Source organism: Lepisosteus platostomus, chromosome 8 (genome assembly GCF_059453375.1).
Source record: "Lepisosteus platostomus isolate fLepPlt1 chromosome 8, fLepPlt1.hap1, whole genome shotgun sequence".
Taxonomy (NCBI): Eukaryota; Metazoa; Chordata; class Actinopteri; order Semionotiformes; family Lepisosteidae; genus Lepisosteus; species Lepisosteus platostomus.
In genome coordinates this window covers 25,034,912-25,051,850 of record NC_142618.1, presented here as the reverse complement: position 1 = coordinate 25,051,850, position 16,939 = coordinate 25,034,912, and the positions used below count along the sequence as shown (strand labels likewise).

The following is a 16,939-nucleotide window of genomic DNA, read 5'->3' as shown; positions in this document are numbered from 1 at the left end:
GATTCAATTTTCTAAATGAGCATTGTAAATGTTTTGCAATAATAATTATGAGTAATTTGTAGACTTTTACTTTGGAATGTAATGGAAAGGGAGGCTGAGTATGAGATCGAGCACAGAATCAAAGTCAGGAGATGAAATTCTAGTACATTACAAAACATCATATGACCACTAAATGAAAATTTAAAATATGTGCATACTTATATTTTCTAAATATTTCCTTAACAAATCAAAAAATTCAGTTGTTCATTCATTATTTGAAATGACACCATATAAATAATGTATTGCTACAGTACGTTGAGGTATGTGTTTCAGAAGACAAAATGTCGAGAGAAAGTGTTGAACCACTGTTCTTAACATTATAAATTTAAGGGCCAGGAATTCAGATTCCCAAGCACAGTATTTTTTTCTAATTATAGAAAAAGTTTGCCATTAGCTGATAGCAGAATTTTTCATCTACTCAACAGTTAACAGTTGTCTCAGTCACTTACAAATGTACCTTCAGACTGGCATGCTGTGGGCTTGATAACCATCCAAGGTTTGACACGAATCTTAAATGAACACAATGGCCTGCAGTGGTCTGGCGCACAGATGGGTCTATTACAGAGCCTTCTTGGGTGAAAAAAAAATCACTGTGGAGATTTAGTCAGTTGGTTTGCCCTGAAACAAATGAAAAGTGAACATTCCTGATGAGGTAGTCAACTAAATCATGCGCTTGAAACATAGGCTATGAAAAAAAAGCATGAATATTCATAAATGTCATTTATTTTTTGAGTTGATGCCTTGAGTTGGTTAATCCTTGTACACATTAGAATTAAGATTTGAGATTCTGAATGATTGCTACATTTCTCTGTTACTCTTTGTGTGCGTTTAGCTTGACAGAGATAAAGCACTGCATCTACAGTACTTTATGCTGTGCCCTAATACAGTTTCAACTTTAAATGCTTACAATACCATAGGAAAATGACAAAAAAATGCCATGGAGCTAAAAGATTTTAAAATCATCAGTCAGTGCAGTATTTAGAAATTTCATTATAGCTGCAGACCATCTACAGCTAAAAAAAAAAAACAGTTACATTTGGAGTTCACACTCAGAATTAATGCTATTTTTCACCCCTGGGTGAAAATGTTGTAAAAAAAGAAGAATTTTAAAATAGGTTTTTATTATTATTTGGGGCGTAATAATTCCCAGCAAAGGTCAAAATAGTAGATATTTTATTTTTTTGATGTTTTCTGTGTATATTATATCTTGATTTTTTTTTTGTACAGTCCTTGAAAAAAACAATTACCAAGTATCATCACTTAATAATGATAACAACAACAGCATTAGTCAGTCAGAAGATTTATCAAATAATTTTGCAGGACCAAGAGATACAACAATGGCATCAACACTTGAAACTGCAGGGTTACTGAGAACAGGACCTTGGGGTTTATTGTCAGAGCAAACTTTACGTTAGTGTTTATATAACCCTCTAGTCCAGACAACTGCTGTAATATAATGCTATCCAACCTAAACAAATGCAGAAAGTCTTATTTTTTTCCCTAAAATTTTAGAGAATTTTTAGAGAATGTTGCATGGTTACAACAATATCAGAGTTTTAGACATACGGTGCACAGATCCAGATACTTACTTGATGGTGTTTAATTGTTTTCAACTGTTGTTTGTAATGACTAGCTGAAGTGACACCACCGAAACTTACAGGTCGCTGTTTGCTGCTATCTGATAATCCTCCTACAGAGAACTATGGCTGCCCTACTTAGAAACCGACAGCTGAATAACAGAAAGGTGATATAGACAAGAAAGCACTTGAAACATGTGCCTGTGAGCAGAGAGGAATTGACCACCCTCTCTAATTGAAAATTCAGATACAGTCTGAAGTACACTGACTTCCTTCGCACCTCAGCTACCCCCCTTTCAGTTCTTTCTCAGGCATGGTCTTTTCCTTAGGGTTTACTGAAAATAGACTTGTCTGTGTCGCAATGCCATGAATCACGCATTTTGTGTACAAGCTATACCCCATAGTATTTGGCTTTGTGAAGCATATTTCTTAGTAACGATAAGAGACATATACTGATAAATGAACTTACCAAAGCAGTAATCACATTATGAATAAAATTATGAATAAAACATATGTGCATCTATCTCAGCCCTACTTCTACTAATAATGAAATTCCCAGTAGTTCTAAAAAGGTACAATATGTGTCAGTTGGGAATTGTTCTCTCCCATAGCTGCAATAATTTTAGTCGCCAATAAATAAGACAGATATGGTGGATTGTATTTTATACAAAATGTCTTACGGGATTCTGTTAAAGAGCTGTATAGCTGTTAATGATCTTCCATGTGAGATTTGTGGTCCAGATTTTCCCTTTCTCATCCACACTTCTCCTAAAATATAGCCTAACAAGTGTGAAAACAGTTCACTGCCAAACCCAAAAGGTTTGCGGCTTTCCTTTGCCTCACAGCCGTGGCTGTACTGAAAAATTGCCAGATTTAGTTCTAATTGGTTAACCACACATGGAGAATGCCCAAACTCTGACCTTCTACAAATAGCAAGTAAAAGTATAAGGAATGGAAGATTAGTGAATTGCTTTTTTATCTTTACTTGATTCAAAACATCAGGAGTCTTATTCTGTGTATTTCTGACTATATGTAGTGCTATAGTAAAATTGTTCCAAAGTCCTAACAACACAACCCTCAATCTACAAATCCCATTCAAATTAATCATTTTTTGCCTGCTCTCTTCATTGACACATTACATCAAGTACTTTTCTGATAATGAAATTATTATCATTGATACTGAAATGACAGAAATAATGTTCTCTCTGGGCATTTATTACAAATTAAATGGAGTTATCAAAGGGGAATAACTCCATATTATTTGGCTTTCGGTTAAACTCTGTTTTCTTTACACCAGCAATGAAAAGTATTGCTCCCACAATAAATTAAGTGTGTTTAGTTTACACATACAGTTCACTATAGGGTTGATTACCACCCTGGGCTGTTAATTTGCACACATCTTATGTCTTTCTTTATGAGGAATTCTTCAAAAGTAGATAGAAAGCCATTTAGAGTACTTATTGCTCTTACAGTAGTTGTCATCCTTTCATCTTTTCAGTTACAAACTACTTTATCTGATACAGGGTTCGCGGAGAAGCTGGAGCCTATCCTGGCAAGCAACATTCACAAAGCAGGATACAGCCTGCACAGGACACAAGTCCATTGCAGGGCATACACAGAAACAAAAGCACATACACTCATGCCAGGGCCAGTTTTCCCAGACGTCAATTATCCTACCAGCATATCTTTGTAAAGCAGGAGGAAACCGGACCACCCAGAGGAAACCTACGCAAACACAGGGAGAACATACAAATGGTGGAGCTGTGGTTAACATTGCTGCCTAGGAGCTCTGGGGCACTGCATTCAATTCCTGGGGTGCTGTCTGCATGGAGTTTGTGTGTTCTTCCCTTGATCACGTACTGTAGGTTTTGAACCCAGGCTTCAGTGAGGCAGCAATGCTAACCACTGTGTTGTTGTTGGCTGTCATGTTGTGAACATTATGCAGTTGCTCTTGAGGGGATGCTGCAGCATTTGCACAACGCTGTCAGTGGTTTCTAATTGACTTCCGCATAAAAGTAGGCCAGAAACATAAGGTGAATAATGAGATAAAAACAGATATCTTTTCTGGCCTTCATTTTTGTAATCTATTTATGATCCGAATTGTTACACACAATGCCAAAGAAAAGTTTGAGGACCTAAAGATAAATCTGAAAAGTTTCTACTTTTACCTTAACAGAATTCTTTAATCAAAACCAATCTGTTTGTAAATAACCAGTTGGGGTTATAGTAATTAAGTAAATATATAATTATAATAAGTAATTATAGTGTATAAGTTAGTAGAACGATCTTTGGGGCTGAGTCTCGAAGTCTAGAAGAGTCTAGAAGGCCCCACACCATATAAAGTTTAGGAACATTGTGAGTTTGGTTTTCACCATACGGGTGTTTCATGACAAGATCTAAGGAAACTTCTGAGGATGTCAGAAGAACAGTTAATGATGCTTGTTAGTACAGAAATGGTTGCAAAACCATTCAAAGAATTTGGGACTCAACCAATCCAGTGTCAAACTGATAATCTACAAATGGAGAAAGTTTAAGACCACAGTCACTCTAGCAAAAAGTGGTTATGCTACCAAACTTTCCAAGAACAAAACGGAAAATCATTATGAAAGTTACAAAGAACCCCAGAGTAACACTAAAGTAACTGCAGGCCACTCTCCACTTGGCTAATGTTACATACAGTTCATGTCTTAACTTTCAGAAAACGACTGAACAAGAATGGTGTTTATGGGTTTATAAGAGAAAACCGCTCCTTTCTAAAAAGAACATTGCTGTCCATCCAAAGTTCAGCAAAGAGCACATAGACAAGCCACAAGGATTCTGGAACAATATTCTGTAGACAGACGAATCAAAGGTAGAATTTTTTTGCCTCAATGAGAAACATTATGTTTGATGAAAACGAACCAACCAAACCAACAGATGAAGTTCATCCCAGTTGTCAAGCATGGTGATAGTAGTATGATGGTTTGAGGCTGCTTTACTGCCTCAGGACCTGGACAGCTTGCCATCATTGACACAACCATGAACTCTGTATTGTATTAGAAGATTCTAGAGGAGAATGTCAGGCCATCCATCTGTGACCTGAAGCTGAACTGAAGTGGGTCTTGCAGCAAGACAATAATCCTAAACATACAGGCAGATTTAACAAAAGAACAGCTGCAGAAGAAGAAACTGTGTTCTACAATGGCCTAGTCAAAGTCCAGCCCTAAACCCCTTTGAAATGTTGTAAGGAGGAATGGACCAGAATTCACTAAAAGTATCAAGTTTTGTGTTATTTGTTTCATTGGGTTAACTGTGTGTAAGATGAGGACTTAGGTTTACTCAATCATATGTACAGTATCTGTTTAGTTGCACAACTGTAGTGTAACAGGCATTGAACACTGCAATGTGTCTAAACTAGTAATGAATGAACTGAGGAAACGGTGTTTGTTGTATTTTATCAGAATTATAGAAAAAGGTCACAGGGAAAATTCTTTTTTTCTTTTTTCTAAAGCATATGTTTTCAAAAGGAAGAACATATAGATATTTGTTAATGCAAAACTTGTATTGACAACAAAACAAAAACATCAATGGAAACAAAAGTTCTACATCTCACTAGTGCAAAAGCCATAGTCCACAAGGTTAGAAATATACCTCTTAGTAAAGGAGGGGGCCATATTAATCTGGAAACCCCATATTGATTCATTCCTGTCTCTGGATGCATTAAGAAGGTTCTCTTTAAATGTTCCTGGAGCCTCTTGGGAGTACATTTCAAATGTATCCCCTTGGGAAATCAGCATGGGAGGATGTAAGCATGGTTACTGATTGCCAAGGCTTGAATATTCTATCATAGCATTCTCATCTCTTTCTTTCTTCTTTTGTCATTTTCTTAAATTGATTTTGTCTCGTCTTTCTCTTGCAGAGTTCCACTGAGTGATAACTAAACAATAATTTGAAACAAAGTTCTGCAAATGTTTACACTAAGGCATAAGGGTTTTGGAGCTTTGGGTTGGAGTCTTTCCCCCTGTTTGTACATTTATGTGACAATTTATGATGCTGTCCTGTACAATTTATGTTTTGAAATAGATGGACATAAATATCTGAGATGACTCCATAACATATTGCGTTTGATTTTCAAGGTTACTGTATATGACTTATTTATTAAGCACTTTTAGATTTAATGCAGGATATTACAGAATGAATAATAGATTGTCTTTCTTGAGCAGATCAAGTTTTTCTGTATGGTAGGAGAGATTTCAAAGATTGCTTCATAGCCTTTTTGGAGACAGCTGTTTTTTTCCAACACCACCTTTACTTTATACAGTATATTGCCTTTCGCAACCTACTATCTGAAAGCACTTAACATTAAAACAAGGAGAACTTAAAAACAAACTAAGCCTTCCTAAATTAGAACTTTTTTAAATTGGAAATTAGAATAATTTAACTACTTTGAGGAGAATGCTAAAAAACTGGAAAATGTTTTTAAACAAAATTTGAGTTATAATAGACAGATAGGTTTCTATCAGGTTTCCGAGTTGAGTATGGAATTGCAGATTCTACATATGTAAGCACGGAATGTGATGTTGTCCTGAGTGTGTTGTTGAGGATTAAGGAAAGCTTGTCAGCCAGCTTCAGTAGAACATGGATTGCTTAACCACCTATAATATTATGTGATCTGTAGTATAAGATGCTGGCTAACCATTCATTTTATACAGTAGCTGAGTAGTACGACTTTTTCTAAGCTGGAGTTCCCTATTGCTTAAGACGTGGTTTTACAGACTCCTGTACCCACACAGAGAGAACAAGGATCTGTAGACCATGATTGCCTGTCAGAACCACTAATCTTTTTGACATCTGGCAAGTGCAGTGCCTTATAAGAGGGAGTTAGTGCCAATTGGACATGCAGTATGCATTTCACTGATGTCACTACAAGCTTGCAGGATCACGCAAGCAGAATGAGTCAGTGATGTTTTGTCGAAACCAGAGAGGGACCTGGCTAATGCCCACCAATAATTAATAAGTAATAGGTTTATTCCATGCTGAAAAGAGAAGAAAGAAAACACAACGTTTCACCCGTGGAAGCCAGGTCCCTTTGCAGCCTACGCATGCTGATGCAGCTACCCACCTGTACTACCACCGATAATTAATGCCCACTCATGAAAACAAACTCTGAATTTCACAGAAACCAGAATTGGTGAAATGTGTCTTTGCTTTTTGTTAAAATATGAGCAGAAGCATACTGAACATGCTCGTGAATGGTGCGTTCCATAAAATACAGTAATTTCATCACAAAGTGATGAAAGCACAGAATAATGGGGTTAATTATATGTTAAATGTGTATAGTGGCATACAGTATATGGGTGTGAAAAAATCCTGTGAAGATATTGAAAATCCTGTTGTTGCAACATTACTAACATGACACCCATATTCTTAATTTCAGAGTGAAATTCAATATTAGTCTCATCATGTTAAAGTGATTTTTTTCATGTGTAATGAGGTTCCATTTTATTATTTTTTGTAGTATATATTTTTGAGTTTGTACCTCTGTCACACTTCACAATTATTTTATTTTTTCTGTTACTTATGTGTACCCTAACTGTAGTGAAGCACTTAAATGGTTGTTTTACTGGCACCCCTTTGTAATGTTGTGGCTTTGAAACTAATTTCTTTACTTGTAGAACTTTTGCATCACACATTTTATGTAAGCATGCTGTTTGAGCAGTATTTTCAACATTTATTTGTAATCTGTGCAATTTACATAACCTTTCTTACGATTAAGAGACTGTATTATGAGAGTGTTAGCCTATCCAAGCTGTTATACTGTAGACAGGCCTAGTGTAGTTTTAGTTTATATAAGTTGCTCTTACTTCCCAGTGTTTAGACAGTGGTGTTGATTTTAGCTACTTGAGCAGTTTCCAAAAATTGGTTTTCAAAAATCAGCCATTAATGTCACCTAGAAAAAAAAAAAACTTCTGCCTTTATGTCTACTACCTGACAAGAAATGCTTTTAGATTGCTTCTACATTGTGAATCTACCTGATCTGTCTGATTGCTTGAGTTTGACTTGCAACATTCAACTGCAAGACCCAAAATTGTGTCATTTACTATGTAATTAGAATGTCAGGTTTTCGCATAGTTGTGCTTTAGGTAATTTGTGAATATTTCAGAAATGAATTAATATGCATTATTAAATGAATGAAGGTTATTTTACCATTGTCCTAAATAAAATGTCACTCACAGTCGTTATATATAAACAGTCACATAACATCTAGGTGACTGGGCAGTGTTTCTTTGGCAGCTTTCTCAAGAGAACTTTAAATATTCGCCTTGGAATTATCTGTACATACATCAAACTTTCTCCTAAAAGTACAAAAAGTACAAGAACTCCTTACAAGAATTCTAGTTTCCGTATGCTTTGTTATGGCATTTAGTGACTGTGACTTTAAGCATCTTTTTAAGGTGACTTGCAAACAGGTGATTTATTAATATGTAGCTGGAACAGAACAGCAGATATATCCATTAATCTCGACAAGACAAGCAAATGTATCTCTCTGCAAACATGCCAGCCACTGGTTTCTAACAGTAAAACAGACTTAACTACAGTAACATGCTGACACCAGTCTAGAGATGGAGATAATGCAAAAGTAACAGGGCATTTTTAACTCCACTACTGGTTGAGTTTGATGTACTTTAAATATAAATCCTTCTTCTAATGCTTCATCCAATTCAGGGCTGCTAGTGAGGTGAATCATGACAAATAAGCGGTGCAGGGTGGGATATACCCTGGATAGGATGCCAGTACATCGCATGACATGCATAGACACTCCCGCACTTACACCTGGGCCAATTTTCCCATAAGCAAATTAACCGACCACTATGTCTTTTGACTGTGAGAGGAAACTGGAGTACCAGGTGAAAACCCATACAAACACAGAGAACATACAAATGGTGGTGCAGTAATAAACATTGCTACAGTACCTCTCAGTTCTGGGGCAGTGTGGAGTTTGTATTTTCTTCCATGTGTTCCCTTGTGTACTGGTTTCCTCCCACAGTCCAAAGACATACTGGTAGGAGAAAATTGTCTTTAATATGAGTGTGTGTTTATGAGTGCCCTGCGATGGATCGGTGTCCGGTCCAAGGTCTATGCTGCGTTTTGCCCATTGCTTAGTGGAAAAGACACCAGCTCCCTGGATATCCTGTATTGGATAAACCAATTAGAAAATGGATGGATAGATGGATGGAATATTTTATTCCAAACTCGAATGTTCAAACTGAAGACTTCTAAGGGTAAGATAAGTTACAGTAAATGTCATAAGTATTGTTTTTGGACAAATTTCTACCAACTTTGCCTACTGATTTTACTCATCCTTCTTGGCAGATTTACTGAGGCTTTTTCAGATTGTGGAATGTACATGGACAGCATGATTACTAGATGTTATGCTTTGCAATTACACTTAAAAATCCAAACCACAGAACCTTTTGCCACATGTTTGTAGTAGCACTAAATGCTTTGCTGTGAAGTACATGTGGAATTGGTGCGACTTTTCCACTCAGCCATACAGGTCAAGCTTGTTGAATGTTAACTTGTGGACATTTGATCTCATCTCAACCATTAAGCTCTGTTGCTCTTTCAAAGTTGCTTCTGGCCTCACAGTGGCATCCCACACCAATCCTGTTCTTGCCTGGCTGCCCAGTTTGGAGATATGGCCTAATCTAGGCACTGTCGCAGTGATTCTGTAGACTGTACACAAGGATATTCAGACTTTGATATTTTTTGTACCCTTCTCTTGGTCTGTGCTTTGCAATAACGTTTTCTCTGACATTCTTACAAAATTATTTCTTCTTCTTGATTGAGTCTTTGCTTGAAATTCACTGCCTCAACAAAGAACCTCAAACAAGTACTGTAGGTGTTATTATACTGAAATCACAAGAATCACTATTATTGCACACATCGGCCACTCAAACAAATTATGTGGCTTATTTTGATAATTTTGTGTGCCTAAATTAATTTACTGTAGGTTTGCCGCAGCAAAGAGTTTCAATACTTTTGCAAGGCGCTGTAAATGTAGAAGGAGGGAAAGATTATGACAGGTGCCAAAAATAAGGCCGGTGTTAGCAGAGTAAAAAAAAAAAATAGGTCAATGTTTGTTATAAAATATCTTTAATACTGTGTTATTGTGCATTTTTGTTTCATTAAACTGCATAATGTGGAAAGGCAGAGTGGTGCCTGCTGTAGCTTTCCATGGAAGATAACAAAGACAATATTAAATTATGGAGCTGTTCCCTGTGTACTGCTTTTAAAAACTTTGAAAAATCTATAATGGTTAAAATGGATTTCAACCTACTGTAGGTTGTTGAATTTTGTGACATGGCTTGATGTAAGAATTAACTGATGCTGTTTAGAATGGAACTCACTGAAAGCTGATAAAGGTAACAGTCTCTTCATTAAATTTTGATGGAACCTGTAATTGTACTTTTGCTTTATTTTTAATTCAACAACTAAGCTGTCAATTCTTGATATCTCTCTCCCGGTCCTGTTTTTACTCTCATTTCTTTCTCATTTTCTCATCTCTTTCTCATTTCAAGTCCCAAATTTAGCCTTTAGTGGGATACAGTGTTATATCTTTAAAATACTTTATATAAGGTCTGCACGGTATGCACAATAAATCAATGTCTGTAAAACAGCCCTAAAACTAATTTATAGTTGCATTTTTTATTCTATCCTGTATTACAAATAACCTTTTAACATGACTACTGTATATGAGTGACAAGTACTGTATATAGGGATAGTTAAAAATACTGTACACTCACCATTAGATATAGTAAGTAAATACTCAATAAGTTATTTACTTATTACTAAATCAAGATTTAATTTATTGGTTCACCTTTAACATTAAGCTATAAATTGCAATAATCAAATTGGTGACCCTAAAATAGTTATTTATTAGAAGTATTATGGTTGTCACTTAGAGGGTAGTAATTGTTTTAAACATGCACTGTTAGATTCAACTGTCGTAATGAAAGTATGAACGAATGCACAAATTAAAACCTCAATTCCCTCTTATATCTGCAAATACATTTATCATAGCTAGGTATTGATTGTGGAGACCTTGACTACAAATTGGATTAAGGATGTTTTTGACACCAGAACAACCTTGATGGGTAGATTGAATGTGGCTTTACCATGTTTCCTCCAAGATTTACAGCTGCATTGTTAATTAATTAAAAGGCTACAATAAATATTTTTTATTAACCAATGATTATATTCCTGATAAATTAGCTGTACCTGTAAGATTACATTCAACCTGGCAAATGTACTTAAATTGAACTCTTTTGTGAAGGTTTACATGTATGTAATCGACTTCTCTGTGCTTGACAATTGCAAATGTCCCCTGTTCCAAAATATCGAAAAGAACTTGTTTTAATGTGTCAACTTGGCCAGATTCTACTAAAATCTCAAGACAGCTTGAGCATTTTAAAACTTTGCTGATTGAATATTTAAATGGTCTTTGATATTCTTGCCAACAGGGTGTGTTTTATGGGCTGCTTTGTGGCGGCTAATGTGATTAATGAAAGATAGTTATGTTACTATTCCGATATCAAATGGGAAGTTGTTTTTTTTATGGCCGGTTGACAACATGGCAAATTAAGAGCAGTATTAAAACTGCAATAATTTCCTTTCAGAGATGTATTTAGAAATCAAGCTATATTTGGAGATGTATGGTTAATGTAACAATCTTGTGATACTGGGGAATAAACTGATATTCCGAGTGTTATACCTCTTTATCTTTTAGTGGTATGAAAGATACACAAATATCATAAAGCTGTGTTTGGGGGAGTGTAGCAATGCTTGTGAAAGGAAATCTGTAAGTCAAACAGTAAAAACCCTTATGTGACTTTATAAGACTTTTGCTTTTGTCTACTTACTAAACCAATTTAGCTAGCATGCCCGGAGAAAAGGTGGCTCAAGTTGTGCTAACAGATCAGGGTAACCTAAAAAATGAATGAGTTTGGGTGTCTGTGTTTATTGATGTCTTTCATCAATAATTATGAATTCAGGAGGTGATGATAAAAATCATCATCTTTACTTAACATTTTTATAGTACTATTCCATAGGCCTTGGGACAGATGAACAGAATGTCTCCCAAGGCACAGAGCTTTAGTTTTTAGAACTGAGAGAAGAACAGAGTCCAAAGAGGGCAAATGTTGTATAAGGAGATAACAATTCACTGTTGTAGTCAGGAGCTGAAGCACTGAACCCCTTAAAGAGGTGCAGTGGTATTTTGATTTTAAATCTGAGATCTACGGGGAGCTAGTGAGAGGAAGTGAAAACAGAACAGATATTCCCAAGTATTTTAGTTTAAGGTATTTTACAAACAGCTAAGTTCAGAACATGTTCCAACTTGTTTATGACATTTTTGGATACACCAGCAAACACTGCATTACAGTAATAATGCCTGAAATACACAGAGCTTGCATTTGATTCTTTGCACAGATGTGAACTAATTCCAGCCTCATAAATACTCAGTCTAAAACTGGTACAGTTGTAAAAAAGAACCAGTCATCATAACACCTTGTTTAAAGTCCAGATTACATTATTTTTCATTCATTTTTAAAAACATCTAAACACTGTATCAAAGAAGTGTTTGATCAAAATCTGGAAGTAAAGGTAGAACATATAAAAGAAATTACTGTATACCATACCTATGAAGACTTTGCACAGTTGTAGAATATACAGCAGATACAAAAATAAATGGGACCAAGAACAGAGTCCTGTGGAACACCAACTTTGTCAAAGAAGAACAATGCCCAAAAAAGTCATACTGTACATTGTTTATAATCAGTCAGATAAGATTTAAACCAAAATTTAAAGCTATCAATCCTGCTAGGAGAGGGTGAGGAAAGGCAAAGGAGTCTTTTTAACAATAATACATTTGGTCAATGTTCTGTGGTGGCATGGTGATGCAGTGATCAGCACTGCTGCTTTGCAGTGCTGAGGCCCTGGGTTCAATTCTGGATCTGGGGTGCTATCTGCTTGGAGTTTGTATGTTTTCCTGTGTTCATCTGTGTTACCTCCAGGTGCTCTGGTTTTCTCCCAGAACCCAAAGTCATAGTGGTATTTGTTCTGGCTTCTATGACAATTGACCTTGTTGTAAGTACAGTATACTGTATGTTTGTGTTTGTGCTTTCCCTGTAATGTACTGGTGTCTTGTCCAGGCTGTACCCTGCCTTGTGCCCTTTGCTTGCTGGGATAGGCTCCAGGTCCACTGCGACCATGAATTGGATGAAGCAGTTAAAAATGTTCTGATAATTATTATTGCAACACTGTAATTCATGGGTCTTGTCAAAGTTGTTTGAACTTTAAATTTAAATAATAATAAAGCAGTTAGAATATATACTATCATATTAAAGCAGCAAGAATATATACTAAAGACCCTAATCTATTCAGATAGATTGAATTATCAACAGTGCCATGTCTGTTTTCTCGTCAACATTGGGGTCCAGCAGAGCATGAATGGATATATATATATATTAACATTATGTTCTTGATATGTGTAAAGAACAGGATTTAAAAAATCCAATTCAAAGACCAATCAGAATATTTTAAAATAAAAAAAACTAGATTTGACCTCTCAGGCGAACACCTTGCCCTCCTATAGTGTGTTACCCTTAGATCTATACCACTAAAATAGTCTCACATGTTTTATTTTTTTATGCATGATGATATGTAGATTTTTAAGATTTGTATATGAATTTTCTTCATATGAAAGCATTTCATACTTCAAACCTTTCTTCATGGGTGAGTGGTGTTTAATATGATTTACAGAAGTTCAGGTGGGGAGCTGAGTCAGCATGCATAGTCTGCAAAGGAACAGGTAGTGATAGGTTTATTCCATGCTGAAAAGAGAAGATGGAAAACACAATGTTTCGGCTGTGAAGCCTTCTTCAGGTGTGTGAAAGGCTTCACAGCCGAAACGTTGTGTTTTCGCTCTTCTCTTTTCAGCATGGAATAAACCTATTACTACTTGTTCCTTTAATATGATTTGTTTGCTGAATCTTAAGGGGATTCCAGCTTCCAGCAACTGCGGGGCTTCTTTTGGTAAACATGAAATCTGAAGGGAAATGTATTGCATCAGTGACTTGAAATGAACCCAATAAAGCACAGTGGGAGGTTTAACACATTAACTAAAAACTGACTATCACACTCAGTGCAAGTGAAATATAATCACAGGCAGCAGCTTTCATTTAGTAGACAACAGGCTGCCATGAAAAATGCCATCTGTGAAAGGGGTGATTAGAGCACGGCAGCTATCTAGTGTTGCCACTTACGAGATGTTGCTGGGACTAATACATTTTTCATGGGGGAAAGGACATTTGTGCTTTAGCATTCAGGATGGGGGTGGGGGGTGGGGATGGAGGATGTCCCTGCAAACACTGAGTCTATGGATCAATATCCAAAAAAAGCCCCAGGACACCGGTATTGGTATTTTGCAAGCAATGCCAAACCTTCCTTTTCAAAGGAAGGATCACTGCAGTACTGCCTCTTCTTACTACATCCTATAAAGTAAAGCCTTCTTCAGGGGTGAGGTGTCTCCACGGCTGAAACGTTGTGTTTTCTTTCTTCTCCTTTCAGCATGGAGTTAACCTATTACTTGTTCCTTTGCAGCCTACCCATGCTGACGCAGCTACCCATCTGAACTACTACATCCTATAAAGTAGATGTGTCAATAGCCAGAAGAACATAAAAAAGATTAAAAATGAGAGGAAGTTATTTGGGGAATGAGAGACCTTTAGATAAACCATGTAAGAAATAATTCTGTGTAGACTGCACAGTTGTACGTTATCTGCAGTATGTAGCATAATATAACAATTGCCCTTTTACACAACTAAGCTTACTTTCTCTTAAACAGTAGATGGTCCCTGGCCTTTATATCTGAAATACAACTAGAGCAGATTACCTAACAGCAGTGTTGCATATTTTTGCATTAACAGTATGTACATCAAATTACCTAGAATTATTAAGCTAAGCCAACATTCAAGCTAGTTGTGAAGCTTTCAAGATAATGCAGGTCCTAGCATTGCAATGTTGCAATTTGGATATGAATTGTCCATTTGTGTGAGAAAGAACGATATCAGTTTTAAAGCATTGGCTTCACCTATTAATATATTTACTGTACACACTAAACAAAAGGCAGAATAGTATACCTTTAGTGGACTAATAACAGTTTTTGACATTTTAAGTTTTGTCTTTGATTAATACACGGAGCCATCCAAGGGAGAAAGGAAAGGCCGTTTTGATACAGTGTTACAGTGGTTCATATTCATTATGAATATTGTTGACCTTGAGTTATTCAGAGCTGTCAGAAATGCTGGGTCACTGCAGAAATTTAATTCAATGTCAGTTACAACATACATGGCTACTAAGTTGGTGCAGAATGAGGGTTTTTGTAAACTCCAGTATTATTGTGATATTCCTTTGTGATATAGTAGTACCTAAATAAGTGAACAGTCCTGCTGAATTAGCCATTTTACACTGTGCTTCCCATGACAAGATGCTTCAGTGAGTAGATTTACGTTGCAGAGCCTCATTAGGAAATAAATTGCCCTCAGGTAACCTAGATACTGTACATCAAAACATACTGTGAATCTAATACTTAGAACATCTTACCTTTTCTTTGAAATCCTTTCTTGATTGCTAACTTAGGTTATCATCTGCCTCTACTGTTTTTTGTGTTACATTACCCTGTTAAGATATTGTAGCATTAAGAATGTAAAAAGGTTTACAAATGAAAAGAGGCCTTTTTGGAATATAGTAGCTCCAATAATTGATTTGAGAATCTTATCCTGTCATTTAAAATAGCCGTGGTGTAAACTTCATCAACAATATTGTTTGAGATGCCCACAACTCTCAGGGTAAAGAAGTGTCTCCTGTCTCCTCTTCTGGGTTTAAAATTTACGTCCACATACAGTAGTTTATGTTTGTATCTACTGGTTCATGTTTACTGTGTGTTCTGAAGAAGTCTACTGGGATGACTTTTTCGGTGCCTATGAGGATTTTGGCACTTAATAGAAGGAGGATTTCTTTTATTAATATACTTTATTTTCTTTAAAGAAAGCATCTTATTTCAAGCAAAATACGTGATGAAATTCCATGATTGAACCTCTTATTTCTTTATTTTGGAACAAAGTTAACCGCCGATTGGCTTTTTAGGTTAAAGAGTACCTTAAAATAGGGTAAGGGCTGTTTTTAAAAAAAAAACAATTGAAGAATTACATTACTTCTGCTTTTTTGTGCTCCCTGCATATGTCAGTCTTTGTATTCACTTGTCTGGCATATGGACTTGTATCTATCCTGTTTTTCCTTTGTCCTTTTCTTAGCTGCAAGTAAAAACTAGTACACAACAATCAGGATGAAAAGATGGCAACCCTGTTGTTACCACCGGGTCCTGACAGCTTGCGCCGGTTCACACGTGAATCCCTGGCTGCTATTGAGAACCGGATTGCTGAGGAGCAGGCCAGGAATGCCAAGCAGGAGTACCGAGAGGATCTTGGTGACGTGGAGCTACCAAAGCCACGAGCCGACCTCGAGGCCGGCAAGCAGCTGCCGCGTATCTTTGGCGACATTCCTTCTGAACTCGTTGGTGTGCCTCTGGACGATTTTGACTCTTACTACTACAACAACCAGAAAGTAAGTGCCGTGTGTATCCATGTAAGTAGGCTGCTTTACTTTGTAGGGAACAGGTAAAGGTTTGTCCCATGCTGAATCAAAAAGAGACGCAACGTTTCCACTGTGGGGTGTTCTTCAAGTGTGAAACTCTTCTTTGCTTTTCAGCATGGAATAAACCTTTACCTGTTGCTTTGCCACCTACGCATGCTGGTGCAGCTCCCTACTTGAATTACTTCACTTTGTGTTTATGTCTTAAGTGTCTTTTCTGTCCTAGTGTGTATTTCTTATTTTACTTGAATAGCAGGGTGTATGAGATTTATCCACCCCTCCAATGTGTGAGAAATTTTCATTTAATTTGGAGATGTTAATTCAGATAGTTTCACTTTTTTGCACCATTATCCACCATATTAAAAATGTCAAGAAATGGATAAGCAGTTGTGAATATTACCCATAGGTAAAATGTACCAATACTCTGTTGTGCCTTTTCATATACCATATAAGACTGACATTTCTTCAGATGTCATAAACCAAAATTATACTTATTTGAGGAAAATCATAGTTCTGCTTAGGGTAAAGGATACTAAATTTTTTTATTGGTGTTTTAACACCAATAATATAACATTATTCGTCTCCTTCCCTGAATTTTATTGAAGGAAACTATTGGCTTCTAATCAAGTCTG

General features: G+C 36.4%; 1 protein-coding gene across 3 annotated transcripts in view; it reads left to right on the top strand.

Moving 5' to 3' along the window:
- scn5lab (sodium channel, voltage gated, type V-like, alpha b) overlaps positions 1–16,939 on the top strand; it is a 201,886-nt gene that overhangs the window by 21,144 nt on the left and 163,803 nt on the right. For all 3 annotated transcript variants that reach the window (XM_088642957.1, XM_088642958.1, XM_088642956.1), the window contains exon 2: positions 15,971–16,280. In XM_088642957.1, the coding sequence (XP_088499083.1) occupies positions 16,011–16,280 (270 nt within the window). In that variant the 5' untranslated portion in view covers positions 15,971–16,010. The remainder of the gene's footprint in view (positions 1–15,970; positions 16,281–16,939) is intronic.